This window comes from Asterias rubens, unplaced genomic scaffold (assembly GCF_902459465.1).
Source record: "Asterias rubens unplaced genomic scaffold, eAstRub1.3, whole genome shotgun sequence".
Lineage (NCBI taxonomy): Eukaryota > Metazoa > Echinodermata > Asteroidea > Forcipulatida > Asteriidae > Asterias > Asterias rubens.
Genome location: NW_022985719.1, coordinates 29892 through 47426, shown reverse-complemented (window position 1 = coordinate 47426; position 17535 = coordinate 29892). Strand labels below are relative to the sequence as shown.

At 36.2% G+C, this 17535-nt stretch overlaps 1 protein-coding gene across 1 annotated transcript; it reads right to left on the bottom strand.

The window, feature by feature from the left end:
* Positions 1-1971: 1971 nt before the first annotated feature.
* On the bottom strand, positions 1972-9059 carry LOC117306346. The gene is made up of 8 exons (XM_033790949.1): positions 8979-9059; positions 6481-7530; positions 6119-6178; positions 5429-5580; positions 5246-5309; positions 4685-4850; positions 3984-4102; positions 1972-3649 (listed from the first exon to the last, which is right to left on the bottom strand). The coding sequence occupies exons 2-8, from the start codon at positions 6535-6537 to the stop codon at positions 3338-3340; spliced, it is 930 nt and encodes a 309-aa protein (XP_033646840.1). The 5' UTR covers positions 6538-7530; positions 8979-9059; the 3' UTR covers positions 1972-3337.
* Between the last annotated feature and the right edge of the window lie 8476 nt (positions 9060-17535).

The window sequence follows — 17535 nt, the reverse complement described above, 5'->3', positions numbered from 1 at the left end:
ATATGTAAAGTTTGTCTTTAAATTTCAAAAGAATTTAACAAAATATTTGCAAGTAATGGATTTATTTTATTTAATTTAGTTGAAATGATTTCATGTTGTTAAATTATAGGGACAGTAAGTTTAAGGGCTATTGGCCCCCGAGAAACGGACAAACTTGTTTGAGATATTGTTAAGCACTATTTTCGATTTGTGTGTTTTCTAACTTAGTTGTTTAACCAAATTATTTATAACTGCCTGCATCACAAAATTTTCAGATTTCGGGTCAACAAATTTTGGGTGATTTTATGGTTTCAAATGATACAGGAAGGACTACTGAACACATTTTATCAGTGTGGGATGGGTAAACGAGCAAAAGTTTGAGATTTATTGAGAATTTTGTAAGTTTGGGTTTTTGGTCCAAAATTAAAAATATCAGATTTCGGGTCAACAAATTTTGTGTGATTTTATGGTTTCAAATGATACAGAAAGGACTCCTGAACACAGCGTATCCGTGTGGGATGGGAAAACAAGCAAAAGTTTGAGATTTATTGAGAATTTTGTAAGTTTGGGTTTTTGGTCCAAAATCTGAAAATTTTGTGATGCCGGCATCACAAAATTTTCAGATTTCGGGTCAACAACTTTTTGGGTGATTTTATGGTTTCAAATGATACAGGAAGGACTACCGAACACATTGTATCCGTGTGGGTTGGGTAAACAAGCAAAAGTTTGAGATTTATTGAGAATTTTTTAAGTTTGGGTTTTTGGTCCGAAATCTGAAAATTTTGTGATGCCGGCATCACAAAATTTTCAGATTTCGGGTCAACAAATTTTATGTGATTTTATGGTTTCAAATGATACAGGAAGGACTACTGAACACATTTTATCAGTGTGGGATGGGTAAACGAGCAAAAGTTTGAGATTTATTGAGAATTTTGTAAGTTTGGGTTTTTGGTCCAAAATCTGAAAATTTTGTGATGCCGGCATCACAAAGTTTTCAGATTTCGGGTCAACAACTTTTTGGGTGATTTTATGGTTTCAAATGATACAGGAAGGACTACTGAACACATTTTATATCAGATTTCGGGTCAACAAGTTTTGGGTGATTTTATGGTTTCAAATGATACAGGAAGGACTACTGAACACATTGTATCCGTGTGGGATGGGTAAACAAGCAAAAGTTTGAGATTTATTGAGAATTTTGTAAGTTTGGGTTTTTGGTCCAAAATCTGAAAATTTGGTGATGCCGGCATCACAAAATTTTCAGATTTCGGGTCAACAACTTTTTGGGTGATTTTATGGTTTCAAATGATACAGGAAGGACTACCGAACACATTGTATCCGTGTGGGTTGGGTAAACAAGCAAAAGTTTGAGATTTATTGAGAATTTTTTAAGTTTGGGTTTTTGGTCCGAAATCTGAAAATTTTGTGATGCCGACATCACAAAATTTTCAGATTTCGGGTCAACAAATTTTGGGTGATTTTATGGTTTCAAATGATACAGGAAGGACTACTGAACACAGCGTATCCGTGTGGGATGGGTAAACAAGCAAAAGTTTGAGATTTATTGAGAATTTTGTAAGTTTGGGTTTTTGGTCCAAAATCTGAAAATTTTGTGATGCCGGCATCACAAAATTTTCAGATTTCGGGTCAACAACTTTTTGGGTGATTTTATGGTTTCAAATGATACAGGAAGGACTACTGAACATATTTTATCAGTGTGGGATCACTCTAAAAAATGAAGTGCTAAATTTAACACTAAAAGATTCATTATTTAGCACTTTTAAGAGCTTGTATAGTGACTGCACTTGGTGTGCTGGTTTAGCACCTGCGCCGGAGTAGCTTTTTTTTGCACCTCAAAGAGCTATCTGTAAAGCACTTAAAGTGCTATTAAAAGAGCTAATTCAACACTTAAAGGAGCTAATGCGTTACTGAAGTGCTACTTTAATTAATCTCGACACAAAATGAAAACAAAGAAAACATATTTTTCCCACATTTTTCTTTTATTCATAAAAATATAACTTTACATCACAAATTACGAAGGAGGCTCAGTAGACGGTGCTACAAATGTGCCCAACATCTTTTTGATGATTTTTTAAAATATTCCACAAAATACATGAATATTATGGCAGACTGGCATTTAGCCAATTATTTGGTGGCAGTTTTGGTTGATTCATGGTATACAACACTTGCATAGAATTACATCATTTTTCAAGGGACCTAATGCTTTTAGGTTTTGATCACTTCTATCTTTTTTAAAAGATAGCGACAGCAACATCAAAATATGTCAACAAGTCAAACAGTTTTAACATCTTAACTAAAACAATTTCGACATTTCAACATATGAAAAATCAAAACATCTCAGGATTCTCACATGTACTTACAACCGATTTGGTTAGTTGGACCGTGTGTACTCTAATTTGAAGACAAAGTGACAATTGACAAACTCAAGCCTTGCTTGGAGTCAGTTTTTGTCACGAGCATTTTGTTTCAGTAAATATGGTTACATGGTCTACTGTAAGAGGTATACAATTAAATACATCAGTCTTTCAAGTGACCTGATGATTTTGTAAGGTTTCGATATGCTGTCTTTTTTTTTTTTTCAAAATATCTCAACAAAAACCAAACAATTTTAACATCTCAACATGTGAAAAAAAAAAACATCTGAGCAACTTTAAAAATTGTTGGTTTGGTTGCATAAGCCCTTCAACAGTTGTACTTATAACCGATTTAGCTAGTTGGCATGAGTATACATGTACTCTATTTTTTTTAAAGACATATGCCTAGTGACAAACTCAAGCCAATTATTTGATGGCAGTTTCTGTTTCAAGCATTTTGTTTTCAGTAACATGGCTACAGGGTTTACTGTGATTGGTTTACAATACTTGCATAGAATTACATCATTTTTCAAGGGACCAATTAAATGCTTTTAGGTTTTGATCACTGCTATCTTTTTTAAAAGATAGCGACAGCAACATCAACATATGTCAACAAGTCAAACAGTTTTAACATCTTAACTAAAAACAATTTCGACATTTCAACATATGAAAAATCAAAACATCTCACCTGATGATTTTGTAAGGTTTCGATATGCTGTCTTTTTTTTTGTTCAAAATATCTCAACAAAAACCAAACAATTTTAACATCTCAACATGTGAAAAAAAAAAACATCTGAGCAACTTTAAAAATTGTTGGTTTGGTTGCATAAGCCCTTCAACAGTTGTACTTATAACCAATTTAGCTAGTTGGCATGAGTATACATGTACTCTATTTTTATAAAGACATAGGCCTAAAATTTCAACATCTCAACATGTAAACATCAATGACATGCAGTCCTGATGGTGAACAAACTATTGTTTGTCTATTGTGCTTTAATTGCGATAGTAATTTCTGTTATACGAGTTGACATCTTTCCCTTGAACTTTAAACCGTAAAGTTCAGATTGGAGGTATACAAAGAAGTTTTCTAATTGTGCCGAGTACTCCAAGTTGAAGACATAGTGACTTTTGAAGAGTGTATCCACAGCAGGTACAATGTTTGACGAAGGAAGAGTGAACCCGTAGTCTTCAATTTTCAAGATGATCTGCTCAATGCTCGTTTTAGATCCAAATGCTAAGAGTGTGGGTTGCTTTGTAGCCCCATCCTTGAGAGCATCTGCAGCTGAGGTGCCTACCTAAAATAAAAATACATTTTAGTAAAGGAATGTCAGAAATTGATGAGCTGTCGTTTGTTTGGTTTCCAAAAGTTTTTCGTTCATACACAATATCTTGGCTTTAGTAAAAAGTTGTTTGAGAGTCATCCATCAGACTTGACAGTGAAGCAATGGATGCTTTTTGGCTCAACTTCTTTGGAATATTATATAGAAAGGTCTCCATTATAGCATCTAGAAGGTCTGCTTGAAAGTTCATCAGAGCTTAGAACTCATTTTGTATAAATTAAAACAGACTCCCAAACAGCATACAACACTATCTGAAGTAAACATTTTAATAAAATAGCCATAAATGTACCTCATGGAATTTTACAAGCAGATCTTCAACATCCTGGCAGGAAGTACGGCCCTTTTTCTTTGTGTTGTATGATGGCAGCAAACGCAGCAATACAAGGAAACCATAGAGTGCTGTCAGTTCTGCGAAGAGAAATGTTAAAAAAACTTTGCATTTTAAGTGACATTTAATACCAAGATTCGTCCTTGAAACAGAAGTTTTTCTCAACCCCCCTCCCCGCCCCCAAAACAAACATACAAACCCAACAAAAAAAAAACCAAACAAACAGACAAACAAACAAAAAAAACACACACTGTATTATACAGTTATAGAGATTTGTTTTTCTTCTGAATACCAAGATTGGTTGCTCACAAGTTATAGTGCAAGGTAAAAGGAACTGACACTAATTGCAGCAAACTAGCAACTGGTTGAGATTTCAGTTAGCAGTCTTCTATATGTGGGACAGTCTCAAACAACTAAATAAGTAGTGTGCACAACTTCACAGAGAGTTCTTGTAATTAGGATAACCAGTATGTGTTTTTTTGTTTGGTGGGGGGGGGGGGGGAGGGTGACATGAATAATTGTATGCTGTAGCTTGTGTACAAATTGTTTCATGCATTATAATACTTGTCCTCAACTACAGCATAACAAGCCCATAATAACTTTCAACTTTTGGTTGGACAGGTTTGTCAAATGTTTTGATTCACGATTTGTAATGTACTTACCATCACTTGACTCTTTGATTTGTGCATTGTAGTCCTGTATAATCATGCGAACTCCTTCAGATTTGCAGTTTGAACCATATGCAAGAAGGGCATGAGCATGACCAACCCATCTTCGCAGCAAGCAGTTTGAGGCGTCACTGTGCGTTGATTGGAAGTCTTGATCAATCTACATTAAAAACAAAACATTTTAAAAAGTTAATACTACTTTCAATATGACCACAGGCACTACAGATGAAAGCTTATGAATAAGAAGACAGAGCAATTTTTAAATGTGTGTATCTGCAGGACTCATTTTTATAGTTTAATTTTTTTTGATGTGACTACTTTCCAATTACATCTGCTTCACAAACACTCATATGGGCCTACTGTTTAATTTGCCTATTCTTTTAAAAATGTAATGAGCGAGAACTTCACAATACACTGATCCAGTAGGCCACGCCCACCATAGCAACGACCAAGCAACCACACACAACGTGTCACGATCGCCGCATGATTGATGTACATATACATGTACATGTACCTGGCATCATGGTACATACACACGCCGTGTGTTGCTTGTACACCGAAAGCACTTCTCTCCGTTGGACTTTGGTTTTGGAAAAGGCCAAAAATGTACATTTCCTCTCTTGTCAGGGTATCGAGAGTCAGAGTTACAATTAAAATGTAAACACCGCTTGACCATGGTTAAGGATAAAACTCGGGTTTGTAAAAGAATTGCCTTGTACATATGAAGGACAGACTTACTTTCCACACTTTCCCACTAGATCAGCAACTAGTACGCTGACAAGACACATCCTTGACCCTGGAGAGATGTACCCATTTTTGTTGTATTCTTCCAAAATTGCGTGTCCCTTTGGGTGTCCATCCAAGATCTTTTTAGCATCAAACACCACCTGCTTTTTAGTACAGTTGACAGAAATAAACAAAGTACAAATGATATTAATCGATGTGGGTAATTCCAATCAATTTGTTTAATCCTGAAATAGCCAGGCAAAGCAAGACTGTTTTTTTTCCTCTTCTCCCCCCCCCCCCCAACCCCAACCTGTGAAACAAAAGTCCAAAGAAATCAGCTGACTAGTTGTACTGTATGCCTGTTTTTAAGACAGGAAGATCCTTCAATCAACCAAATTTACAGACCACAGTTCTCTCTTAAATACAAAATAACTTTTGATCATAATTGAACTTTAACAAGAAAGTCAATTGACCTTTTTACCAAGAATTCTTCAAAACAATCACCCATGTTAACTTAGCAAGAAGATGTACAACATATGCAGTATCACATCAGCTTTTTCTTCTAAATTTTTTAAGCTGTCTTTAACCAAGATCATTTGAAAATCAAATTACATTTTAATGGGTTTTAAATGTGACGAAATATCAAGAAATGTTTTAACAGTACATAGGTTTAAAACCCTGCAAATGTAAACTTGGGCTAACCTTGGCCGATTCTGTTGGTTTGCTAGTTGATGGTGACAGCTCAGACACATCTGATGAAATCTGTGAACAAAAAAGTGTCTAAAATCACAATCGAGATTGCATTTATCATACCAATTCAAACTTTGCACAAAGACAATTTTTAGATGAATGTTACTTGTCATTTTAAATGTACATACAATTGCCTTTGCTGTTCTCTGGCTGCTTGTGTTTGTATGAACGTGTCTCAACTTCTGAGAACTTAAACAAAAGGGAATAGTGTACAAAAGCACATGCAACAAAAGTGGCAACAAGCAAATGCAATGATTGGCAAGTTATTATGAAGTATATAGTATTAGTGACAAACAAACAACATAAGTACTCACACTGGTTGAAGATCTGCATGGGCTGACACTCCTTGATGAGATTTGCGAGTTGTTCATATAGTCAATGGTGGAGGCAAATGAGTTTGCTGAATCAGAAGATGCAGATCTCTCAAGGCGAGTTGTTCATATAGTCAATGGTGGAGGCAAATGAGTTTGCTGAATCAGAAGATGCAGATCTCTCAAGGCGAGTTGTTCATATAGTCAATGGTGGAGGCAAATGAGTTTGTTGAATCAGAAGAGCAGATCTCTCAAGGCGAGTTGTTCATATAGTCAATGGTGGAGGCAAATGAGTTTGCTGAATCAGAAGACGCAGATCTCTCAAGGCGAGTTGTTCATATAGTCAATGGTGGAGGCAAATGAGTTTGCTGAATCAGAAGATGCAGATCTCTCAAGGCGAGTTGTTCATATAGTCAATGGTGGAGGCAATTGAGTTTGCTGAATCAGAAGATGCAGATCTCTCAAGGCGAGTTGTTCATATAGTCAATGGTGGAGGCAAATGAGTTTGCTGAATCAGAAGACGCAGATCTCTCAAGGCGAGTTGTTCATATAGTCAATGGTGGAGGCAAATGAGTTTGCTGAATCAGAAGACGCAGATCTCTCAAGGGTATTGATTGTTTGACTACTGGGTAGACATTCCCCCAAAGTGTGTTTTGATGTATTGCACTTTTCAGAAAATTTCAGATCAATGATATCTTCTAATATGTCTTCGTCCATGTCATCTATTTCAACATATGGCCCATTTTTTTCACTTGGGAGAGAAAATTTTGATTTAATTTTTTGGGTTATGCTGCTGAAATTGCCCAAATCTCCCTGCTCAAATTTCATCAATGTTTTCCTTTCCTGTGCTTCTGCTACATATGTTACATAAACTCGTTTACTCATTATTTTTAGTTAAAAAAGAAGTAAAAAAGAATGTAAGTTCACTTTTTGAAATTAGACCTTCCTTGTACGCCTCTGATATCATTAACAAAAACTGCAATGGTGAATTAAGCTCTATGGTGAACCATTGTTCTTCCTCAGTCACTTCACTGGTCACTGGCATTACGAGACCTGAGTGAGAGAAAGAAAAAAAGTAGGGATCATTCTATGTAAGATGACCGCAGAATCTACCATACGGTCTCATTAATGGAGATTGTTAGGACCACCACAGGCTGTTTGAGACTATTGAAATTTAAGATTCAGAAGATGTAGTTCCTTGGTGTTACTACGTATTTATTTCCTTGCCTGTTAATGTGCAGGGGGCGAAAGTTTTGCATATTTGGTTTGAGAAAGAAAACTTCATTTGATTCTCTGATAACATAGCTGTGGATATGTTCATCAAAGAAATTTGTTTTCCATAGATTCCCTGTGAAAACAACAGTCTTCCCAACAATAATGGTTGCGGCTATTTGGCCAAACTGAGGCAGCTCATCATTCATGCCAACTACTACTGTTGTACCCGCCTTGTAAACAGTACCCCAGTATGTTATTTTTTTGGTCATGAAAACATCGTCCTCAGGGAGGAGTCCTGGGACTTGTTCTAGAAGAGCAGGATAGTTCTCCAAATTTGATACACGGTAGTTTTCTGTTTCAGATGCTTCTAATTCAAAACTTCCAAGACTGCGCTGTTGCCATTTGCAGCATGCGTTGATCTGGTGTCTAGATGCAGCAGTTAGGCAAACATCTTTAAAACAGTTAATTACACTAGCCAGCTTTTTTGTGAAATTATGTTTAGCTTCGAATCTCATGCACCACGAATTAATTAATGGTCCAACTTCTCTCATTGCTTCAGGGTAATGGACCAAAAAGTGGTGCTTTGGAAGAAGCCTTACAGTTGGGTATAAATGTTGAAACAACAAATGGTGATCCTCAATTAGATGTTTCAGGTACAACGTCAGACTCTCTGTGACCGAGTCAGCAAAAGCAATGTCAACAATAGTGCGCAGCTTCAAGATCAGATCCCAATAAGGATTGTTTTGTGGAATGAATGACCCAATCAGCAGAGGTAATACCCGCACAAGGCACCACATTTGACTAGCATGCTGCTTCAAGGAATGATCTTTTCCTTTGAGGGTTGATTCAAGGATTTGTGAAGGCTTATTTTTTTTGTCACAGTGTCCATAGTTGTGGCTGGAAAGGAGGTTATTGAGAGTGTCAAGTTTGAAAAACTTATCGTCATATATAAATTTATAAAAAACTAATTTTACTTCCATAGGAATTACACCCTCTAGCATGTCGTGCATGATATCTGGAGCAACGTTCTTTGTGACATGAAAGTATCGGAGTGTATTCAGGATACAACCCCTTTTTACACCACTAACTGATACTGCAGCGGTGTTGTCAAGAGATTCTTGTACATGAACATTGTGGCTGTCTGTGTCTCTAAGCACAAAGTGTTCTCCAACAAAATGGTTCTGGAAGTCATCTTTATGACCTGAGCAAATTCTGCAAGGTTTGTTTGCTACGAAGCTTTCAACAAAGCCAAGTAAGGCATTCATGCCAAGATTGTCTCCACATACTTGTGCCAATGTTCCATGGATAGTCTTCACAGAAGAGTCTGGCAGTACAATTTTGGCACCCTCTTCAGATTCCAATTTCCTAAGTTCAGATACAAATGGAGCTAAAATCGGATCAAACCCATACTTTTTTAAGTCAAGACAGTTGCACAAAGCTAGTAAGTGGATGTTGCGCAATGATGAGTTCAATCGAGGATGAAAATTTTTCAATGTATAGTAGAAAGCCCCAATCTTATGAATTCCTCTCTTCGAACCAAGAGGATTTACAACTTCAAACTCATCAAAGAAAAGGCTAATCTGAATTGCCTTCAAGTTGGTTGAAAATAGAGGATGAGTCTTGAATTGCTGCCCATCACAGTAATCTCGCATTCTGTCATCACTGCTTAAATGTCCATTTTCTATTTCATGCACTGCATCCAAATCCCCAAGAACCATTCCTAGAGTTGATAAAATGGATACATATTGGAATGTCTCTGGTACAAGGACTTGCTTTGAATTGCCACTTTTACGTTCAGTCCGAGTGTCATAACGAAAGCCGAGAAAAACAGTCTTTGGATGCACTATGCCTAGATGTTCAGCAAGAAATTGCTCTTGCTTGTACTTAGTGTCAAGACCATGGAACAAGGCTTTGTTACCATCAAACTCTGCCAATAAGTCCTGGTAATTTTGATTTTCTTGATCCACCCCAATTGCATCTAAGGTACTAACAACTTTGGCCTTTAAATTTTGTACAATGTCACAATTGAAATTGGCAGTTGCAGCAATCACTCTGTTTAATGTTGCATATGTCATATTACTCTCCGAAAGTACAGAACCAATAAAAACTGCTGTTTGTCTTGTACGACTGAAAATATTGACATTTAGGTTTACATCTTCCATATTGTCTACATCTTCATGATCAATTTCATTCCCATTGTCCTCCATATTGATAATAGGAGGCAAAGCTGGTTCATCAGCTTGAGGATGCTGATTGATTACATGTTTCCTGAAAGAATTAAATGTGATGAAAGATGAGGGGCACCCTCCCTGACCACAAATTAATCGTAAATCTGTCATATCAAAAAGTGCATGGGCCATATGCAAATGACTTATCAACTTTGACACTGGTCCTGGAATAATTATACTGCATATGAAACAAGTATATCCCATGTTTTCTACTTGGGGAGACAATTTGTTGGGTTGAACTTCCCGGGAATAAAACCTGTGTCACAATAAAGAAAAGAGGGGTAAATAGAACGGTCATCATTAGCATAAATTTTTCTTTTAATTTGGCGAGCCTCATACTAGAAGTACTAGTAATATTTTGGCAACCTTGGTCCAAAAAGTGAAAATGTCCCCCCCCCCCAAAAAAAACAAAACAAAACAAAACAAAACAAAACAAAACAAAACAAAACAAAACAAAACAAAACAAAACAAAACAAAACAAAACAAAACAAAACAAAACAAAACAAAACAAAACAAAACAAAACAAAACAAAACAAAACAAAACAAAACAAAACAAAACAAAACAAAACAAAACAAAACAAAACAAAACAAAACAAAACAAAACAAAACAAAACAAAACAAAACAAAACAAAACAAAACAAAACAAAACAAAACAAAACAAAACACCACTAGACAGACGTTGCGTTCTGTCAAAGCAACAGCAAGCCTGCAACAACACGACCAACGACCAATGTCAGGCTTCGCGTTGGCTGGCATGCTGTTGGGCACTCCTTGTGACACGGCTAGCCCAAGCTTCACACAAAATATAGCCAGACAGACCTTGCCTAAACAAACGTTAACAATAACATACATGTTAGAATACAAATGGAACAATTATCTTAAAAGTAATTATATTAATACAATTGTTTCCTTACCTCTTCGTTTGTGTAGCTAGCTCAGCTGTGACTACTCGACCGACATGACAATGTGGACAGCAAAGATGGCGATCGGTTGTTGTTTCCCGTGCGCGCGCGCACAGACGAGCTCGCTAGCGCTGGGCCCTCCATGCCAACAAACCGTGCGCGCATGTTCAATGCATCTGTGGAAAGTTCCAGGCTAGGCTGGTGTGATCCGGGCAAAATAAGCCAATCAAAACTTTATAGGCATTTATTAGGCGTGATCAAAGTGGTTTCTATTTTTAGCAATTTTCACCGGATACTGTAATAACAGCTAGTAATTGGGCCATCTGTTATGCAAATAGTTTCAGTGGAAATGAACTTGTGGGATTTTTACCTGCACCATGCCAGTGTTTTGTACCTACGACGAAGCCGGCCACAACAATCCCCAAAAACCAAACCATTTCGCCCCGCTCAATTATTTTTTCACTTTAACCTTATAGATTAGATTTTTGTGGACTGTAAAATCTCAGTTGAACGGCTTTAACACCACAAAATGCAAAAGTCACGGAGCCCTGGGCAAAATACACGGCGGAAAAAGGTTTTTTTTTCCGTCATTATTACACTTTTAAGTGCTATATCTTCAAAAGTATTTTAGCACTTGTTTTTAGCAAAGGACTTTATGCACGTCGTGTGGATTTCCTAAAATGTTACCTTTCGGGTGCTAGCTTGTGCACCACAGGTGCACACAGTTGCTTAGCACCCAATATTCAGCACTTCATTTTTTAGAGTGATGGGTAAACGAGCAAAAGTTTGAGATTTATTGAGAATTTTGTAAGTTTGGGTTTTTGGGCCAAAATCTAAAAAATCTGTGATGCCGGCATCACAAAATTTTCAGATTTCGGGTCAACATCTTTTGTGTGATATTATGGTTTCAAATGATACAGGAAGGACTACTGAACACATTTTATCAGTGTGGGATGGGTAAACGAGCAAAAGTTTGAGATTTATTGAGAATTTTGTAAGTTTGGGTTTTTGGTCCAAAATTAAAAAAATCTGTGATGCCGGCATCACAAAATTTTCAGATTTCGGGTCAACAAATTTTGGGTGATTTTATGGTTTCAAATGATACAGGAAGGACTACTGAACACATTGTTTCCGTGTGGGATGGGTAAACAAGCAACAGTTTGAGATTTATTGAGAATTTTTTAAGTTTGGGCTTTTGGTCCAAAATCTGAAAATTTTGTGATGCCGGCATCACAAAATTTTCAGATTTCGGGTCAACAAATTTTGGGTGATTTTATAGTTTCAAATGATACAGGAAGGACTACTGAACACATTTTATCCGTGTGGGATGGGTAAACAAGCAGAAGTTTGAGATTTATTGAGAATTTTGTAAGGTTGGGTTTTTGGTCCAAAATCTGAAAATTTTGTGATGCCGGCATCACAAATTTTTCAGATTTCGGGTCAACAACTTTTTGGGTGATTTTATGGTTTCAAATGATACAGGAAGGACTACTGAACACATTGTATCCATGTGGGATGGGTAAACAAGCAAAAGTTTGAGATTTATTGAGAATTTTTTAAGTTTGGGTTTTTGGTCCGAAATCTGAAAATTTTGTGATGCCGGCATCACAAAATTTTCAGATTTCGGGTCAACAAATTTTATGTGATTTTATGGTTTCAAATGATACAGGAAGGACTACTGAACACATTTTATCAGTGTGGGATGGGTAAACGAGCAAAAGTTTGAGATTTATTGAGAATTTTGTAAGTTTGGGTTTTTGGTCCAAAATCTGAAAATTTTGTGATGCCGGCATCACAAAGTTTTCAGATTTCGGGTCAACAACTTTTTGGGTGATTTTATGGTTTCAAATGATACAGGAAGGACTACTGAACACATTTTATCAGTGTGGGATGGGTAAACGAGCAAAAGTTTGAGATTTATTGAGAATTTTGTAAGTGTGGGTTTTTGGTCCAAAATTAAAAAAATCTGTGATGCCGGCATCACAAAATTTTCAGATTTCGGGTCAACAACTTTTGGGTGATTTTATGGTTTCAAATGATACAGGAAGGACTACTGAACACATTTTATCAGTGTGGGATGGGTAAACGAGCAAAAGTTTGAGATTTATTGAGAATTTTGTAAGGTTGGGTTTTTGGTCCAAAATTAAAAAAATCTGTGATGCCGGCATCACAAAATTTTCAGATTTCGGGTCAACAAATTTTGGGTGATTTTATGGTTTCAAATGATACAGGAAGGACTACTGAACACAACTTATCAGTGTGGGATGGGTAAACAAGCAAAAGTTTGAGATTTATTGAGAATTTTTTAAGTTTGGGTTTTGGTCCGAAATCTGAAAATTTTGTGATGCCGGCATCACAAAATTTTCAGATTTCGGGGCAACAAATTTTATGTGATTTTATGGTTTCAAATGATACAGGAAGGACTACTGAACACATTTTATCAGTGTGGGATGGGTAAACGAGCAAAAGTTTGAGATTTATTGAGAATTTTGTAAGGTTGGGTTTTTGGTCCAAAATCTGAAAATTTTTGATGCCGGCATCACAAAGTTTTCAGATTTCGGGTCAACAACTTTTGGGTGATTTTATGGTTTCAAATGATACAGGAAGGACTACTGAACACATTTTATCAGTGTGGGATGGGTAAACGAGCAAAAGTTTGAGATTTATTGAGAATTTTGTAAGTTTGGGTTTTTGGTCCAAAATCTGAAAATTTTGTGATGCCGGCACCACAAAATTTTCAGATTTCGGGTCAACAAATTTTGGGTGATTTTATGGTTTCAAATGATACAGGAAGGACTACTGAACACATTTTATCAGTGTGGGATGGGTAAACGAGCAAAAGTTTGAGATTTATTGAGAATTTTGTAAGTTTGGGTTTTTGGTCCAAAATTAAAAAAATCTGTGATGCCGGCATCACAAAATTTTCAGATTTCGGGTCAACAAATTTTGGGTGATTTTATGGTTTAAAATGATACAGGAAGGACTATTGAACACAACTTATCAGTGTGGGATGGGTAAACAAGCACAAGTTTGAGATTTATTGAGAATTTTGTAAGGTTGGGTTTTTGGTCCAAAATCTAAAGATTTTGTGATGCCGGCATCACAAAATTTTCAGATTTCGGGTCAACAAATTTTGGGGATTTTATGGTTTCAAATGATACAGGAAGGACTACTGAACATATTTATCAGTGTGGGATGGGTAAACGAGCAAAAGTTTCAGATTTATTGAGAATTTTTTAAGTTTGGGTTTTTGGGCCAAAATCTAAAAAATCGGTGATGCCGGCATCACAAAATATTCAGATTTCGGGTCAACAAATTTTGGGTGATTTTATAGTTTCAAATGATACAGGAAGGACTACTGAACACATTTTATCCGTGTGGGATGGGTAAACAAGAAGAAGTTTGAGATTTATTGAGAATTTTGTAAGGTTGGGTTTTTGGTCCAAAATCTGAAAATTTTGTGATGCCGGCATCACAAAATTTTCAGATTTCGGGTCAACAACTTTTGGGTGATTTTATGGTTTCAAATGATACAGGAAGGACTACTGAACACATTGTATCCGTGTGGGATGGGTAAACAAGCAAAAGTTTGAGATTTATTGAGAATTTTGTAAGTTTGGGTTTTTGGTCCGAAATCTGAAAATTTTGTGATGCCGGCATCACAAAATTTTCAGATTTCGGGTCAACAAATTTTGTGTGATTTTATGGTTTCAAATGACACAGGAAGGACTACTGAACACATTTGATCAGTGTGGGATGGGTAAACGAGCAAAAGTTTGAGATTTATTGAGAATTTTGTAAGTTTGGGTTTTTGGTCCAAAATCTAAAGATTTTGTGATGCCGGCATCACAAAATTTTCAGATTTCGGGTCAACAAATTTTGGGTGATTTTATGGTTTCAAATGATACAGGAAGGACTACTGTAAACGAGCAAAAGTTTGAGATTTATTGAGAATTTTGTAAGTTTGGGTTTTTGGTCCAAAATTAAAAAAATCTGTGATGCCGGCATCACAAAATTTTCAGATTTCGGGTCAACAAATTTTGGGTGATTTTATGGTTTCAAATGATACAGGAAGGACTACTGAACACAACTTATCAGTGTGGGATGGGTAAACAAGCAAAAGTTTGAGATTTATTGAGAATTTTTTAAGTTTGGGTTTTGGTCCGAAATCTGAAAATTTTGTGATGCCGGCATCACAAAATTTTCAGATTTCGGGGCAACAAATTTTATGTGATTTTATGGTTTCAAATGATACAGGAAGGACTACTGAACACATTTTATCAGTGTGGGATGGGTAAACGAGCAAAAGTTTGAGATTTATTGAGAATTTTGTAAGGTTGGGTTTTTGGTCCAAGATCTGAAAATTTTGTGATGCCGGCATCACAAAGTTTTCAGATTTCGGGTCAACAACTTTTTGGGTGATTTTATGGTTTCAAATGATACAGGAAGGACTACTGAACACATTTTATCAGTGTGGGATGGGTAAACGAGCAAAAGTTTGAGATTTATTGAGAATTTTGTAAGTTTGGGTTTTTGGTCCAAAATCTGAAAATTTTGTGATGCCGGCACCACAAAATTTTCAGATTTCGGGTCAACAACTTTTTGGGTGATTTTATGGTTTCAAATGATACAGGAAGGACTACTGAACACATTTTATCAGTGTGGGATGGGTAAACGAGCAAAAGTTTGAGATTTATTGAGAATTTTGTAAGTTTGGGTTTTTGGTCCAAAATTAAAAAAATCTGTGATGCCGGCATCACAAAATTTTCAGATTTCGGGTCAACAAATTTTGGGTGATTTTATGGTTTAAAATGATACAGGAAGGACTATTGAACACAACTTATCAGTGTGGGATGGGTAAACAAGCACAAGTTTGAGATTTATTGAGAATTTTTTAAGTTTGGGTTTTTGGGCCAAAATCTAAAAAATCGGTGATGCCGGCATCACAAAATATTCAGATTTCGGGTCAACAAATTTTGGGTGATTTTATAGTTTCAAATGATACAGGAAGGACTACTGAACACATTTTATCCGTGTGGGATGGGTAAACAAGAAGAAGTTTGAGATTTATTGAGAATTTTGTAAGGTTGGGTTTTTGGTCCAAAATCTGAAAATTTGTGATGCCGGCATCACAAAATTTTCAGATTTCGGGTCAACAACTTTTTGGGTGATTTTATGGTTTCAAATGATACAGGAAGGACTACTGAACACATTGTATCCGTGTGGGATGGGTAAACAAGCAAAAGTTTGAGATTTATTGAGAATTTTGTAAGTTTGGGTTTTTGGTCCGAAATCTGAAAATTTGTGATGCCGGCATCACAAAATTTTCAGATTTCGGGTCAACAAATTTTGTGTGATTTTATGGTTTCAAATGACACAGGAAGGACTACTGAACACATTTGATCAGTGTGGGATGGGTAAACGAGCAAAAGTTTGAGATTTATTGAGAATTTTGTAAGTTTGGGTTTTTGGTCCAAAATCTAAAGATTTTGTGATGCCGGCATCACAAAATTTTCAGATTTCGGGTCAACAAATTTTGGGTGATTTTATGGTTTCAAATGATACAGGAAGGACTACTGTAAACGAGCAAAAGTTTGAGATTTATTGAGAATTTTGTAAGTTTGGGTTTTTGGTCCAAAATTAAAAAAATCTGTGATGCCGGCATCACAAAATTTTCAGATTTCGGGTCAACAAATTTTGGGTGATTTTATGGTTTTAAATGATACATGAAGGACTACTGAACACATTTTATCAGTGTGGGATGGGTAAACGAGCAAAAGTTTGAGATTTATTGAGAATTTTGTAAATTTGGGATTTTGGTCCAAAATCTGAAAATTTTGTGATGCCGGCATCACAAAATTTTCAGATTTCGGGTCAACAACTTTTTGGGTGATTTTATGGTTTCAAATGATACAGGAAGGACTACTGAACATATTTTATCAGGGTGGGATGGGTAAACGAGCAAAAGTTTGAGATTTATTGAGAATTTTTTAAGTTTGGGTTTTTGGGCCAAAATCTAAAAAATCTGTGATGCCGGCATCACAAAATTTTCAGATTTCGGGTCAACAAATCTTGGGTGATTTTATAGTTTCAAATGATACAGGAAGGACTACTGAACACATTTTATCCGTGTGGGATGGGTTAACAAGCAGAAGTTTGAGATTTATTGAGAATTTTGTAAGGTTGGGTTTTTGGTCCAAAATCTGAAAATTTTGTGATGCCGGCATCACAAAATTTTCAGATTTCGGGTCAACAACTTTTTGGGTGATTTTATGGTTTCAAATGACACAGGAAGGACTACTGAACACATTGTATCCGTGTGGGATGGGTAAACAAGCAAAAGTTTGAGATTTATTGAGAATTTTTTAAGTTTGGGTTTTTGGTCCGAAATCTGAAAATTTGTGATGCCGGCATCACAAAATTTTCAGATTTCGGGTCAACAAATTTTATGTGATTTTATGGTTTCAAATGATACAGGAAGGACTACTGAACACATTGTATCCGTGTGGGATGGGTAAACAAGCAGAAGTTTGAGATTTATTGAGAATTTTGTAAGGTTGGGTTTTTGGTCCAAAATCTGAAAATTTTGTGATGCCGGCACCACAAAATTTCAGATTTCGGGTCAACAACTTTTTGGGTGATTTTATGGTTTCAAATGATACAGAAGGACTACTGAACACATTTTATCAGTGTGGGATGGGTAAACGGCAGTT

Excerpts from the sequence above, each read along its gene's own strand:
- LOC117306346 (XM_033790949.1), bottom strand. The coding sequence starts at position 6,537 with ATGAACAACTCGCAAATCTCATCAAGGAGTGTCAGCCCATGCAGATCT. Across the intron at positions 5,310-5,428 it reads CTAGTGGGAAAGTGTGGAAA|AGAGGAAATGTACATTTTTG; the intron begins GTAAGTCTGTCC and ends TACCCTGACAAG. Across the intron at positions 4,103-4,684 it reads AATCAAAGAGTCAAGTGATG|AACTGACAGCACTCTATGGT; the intron begins GTAAGTACATTA and ends TTCTCTTCGCAG.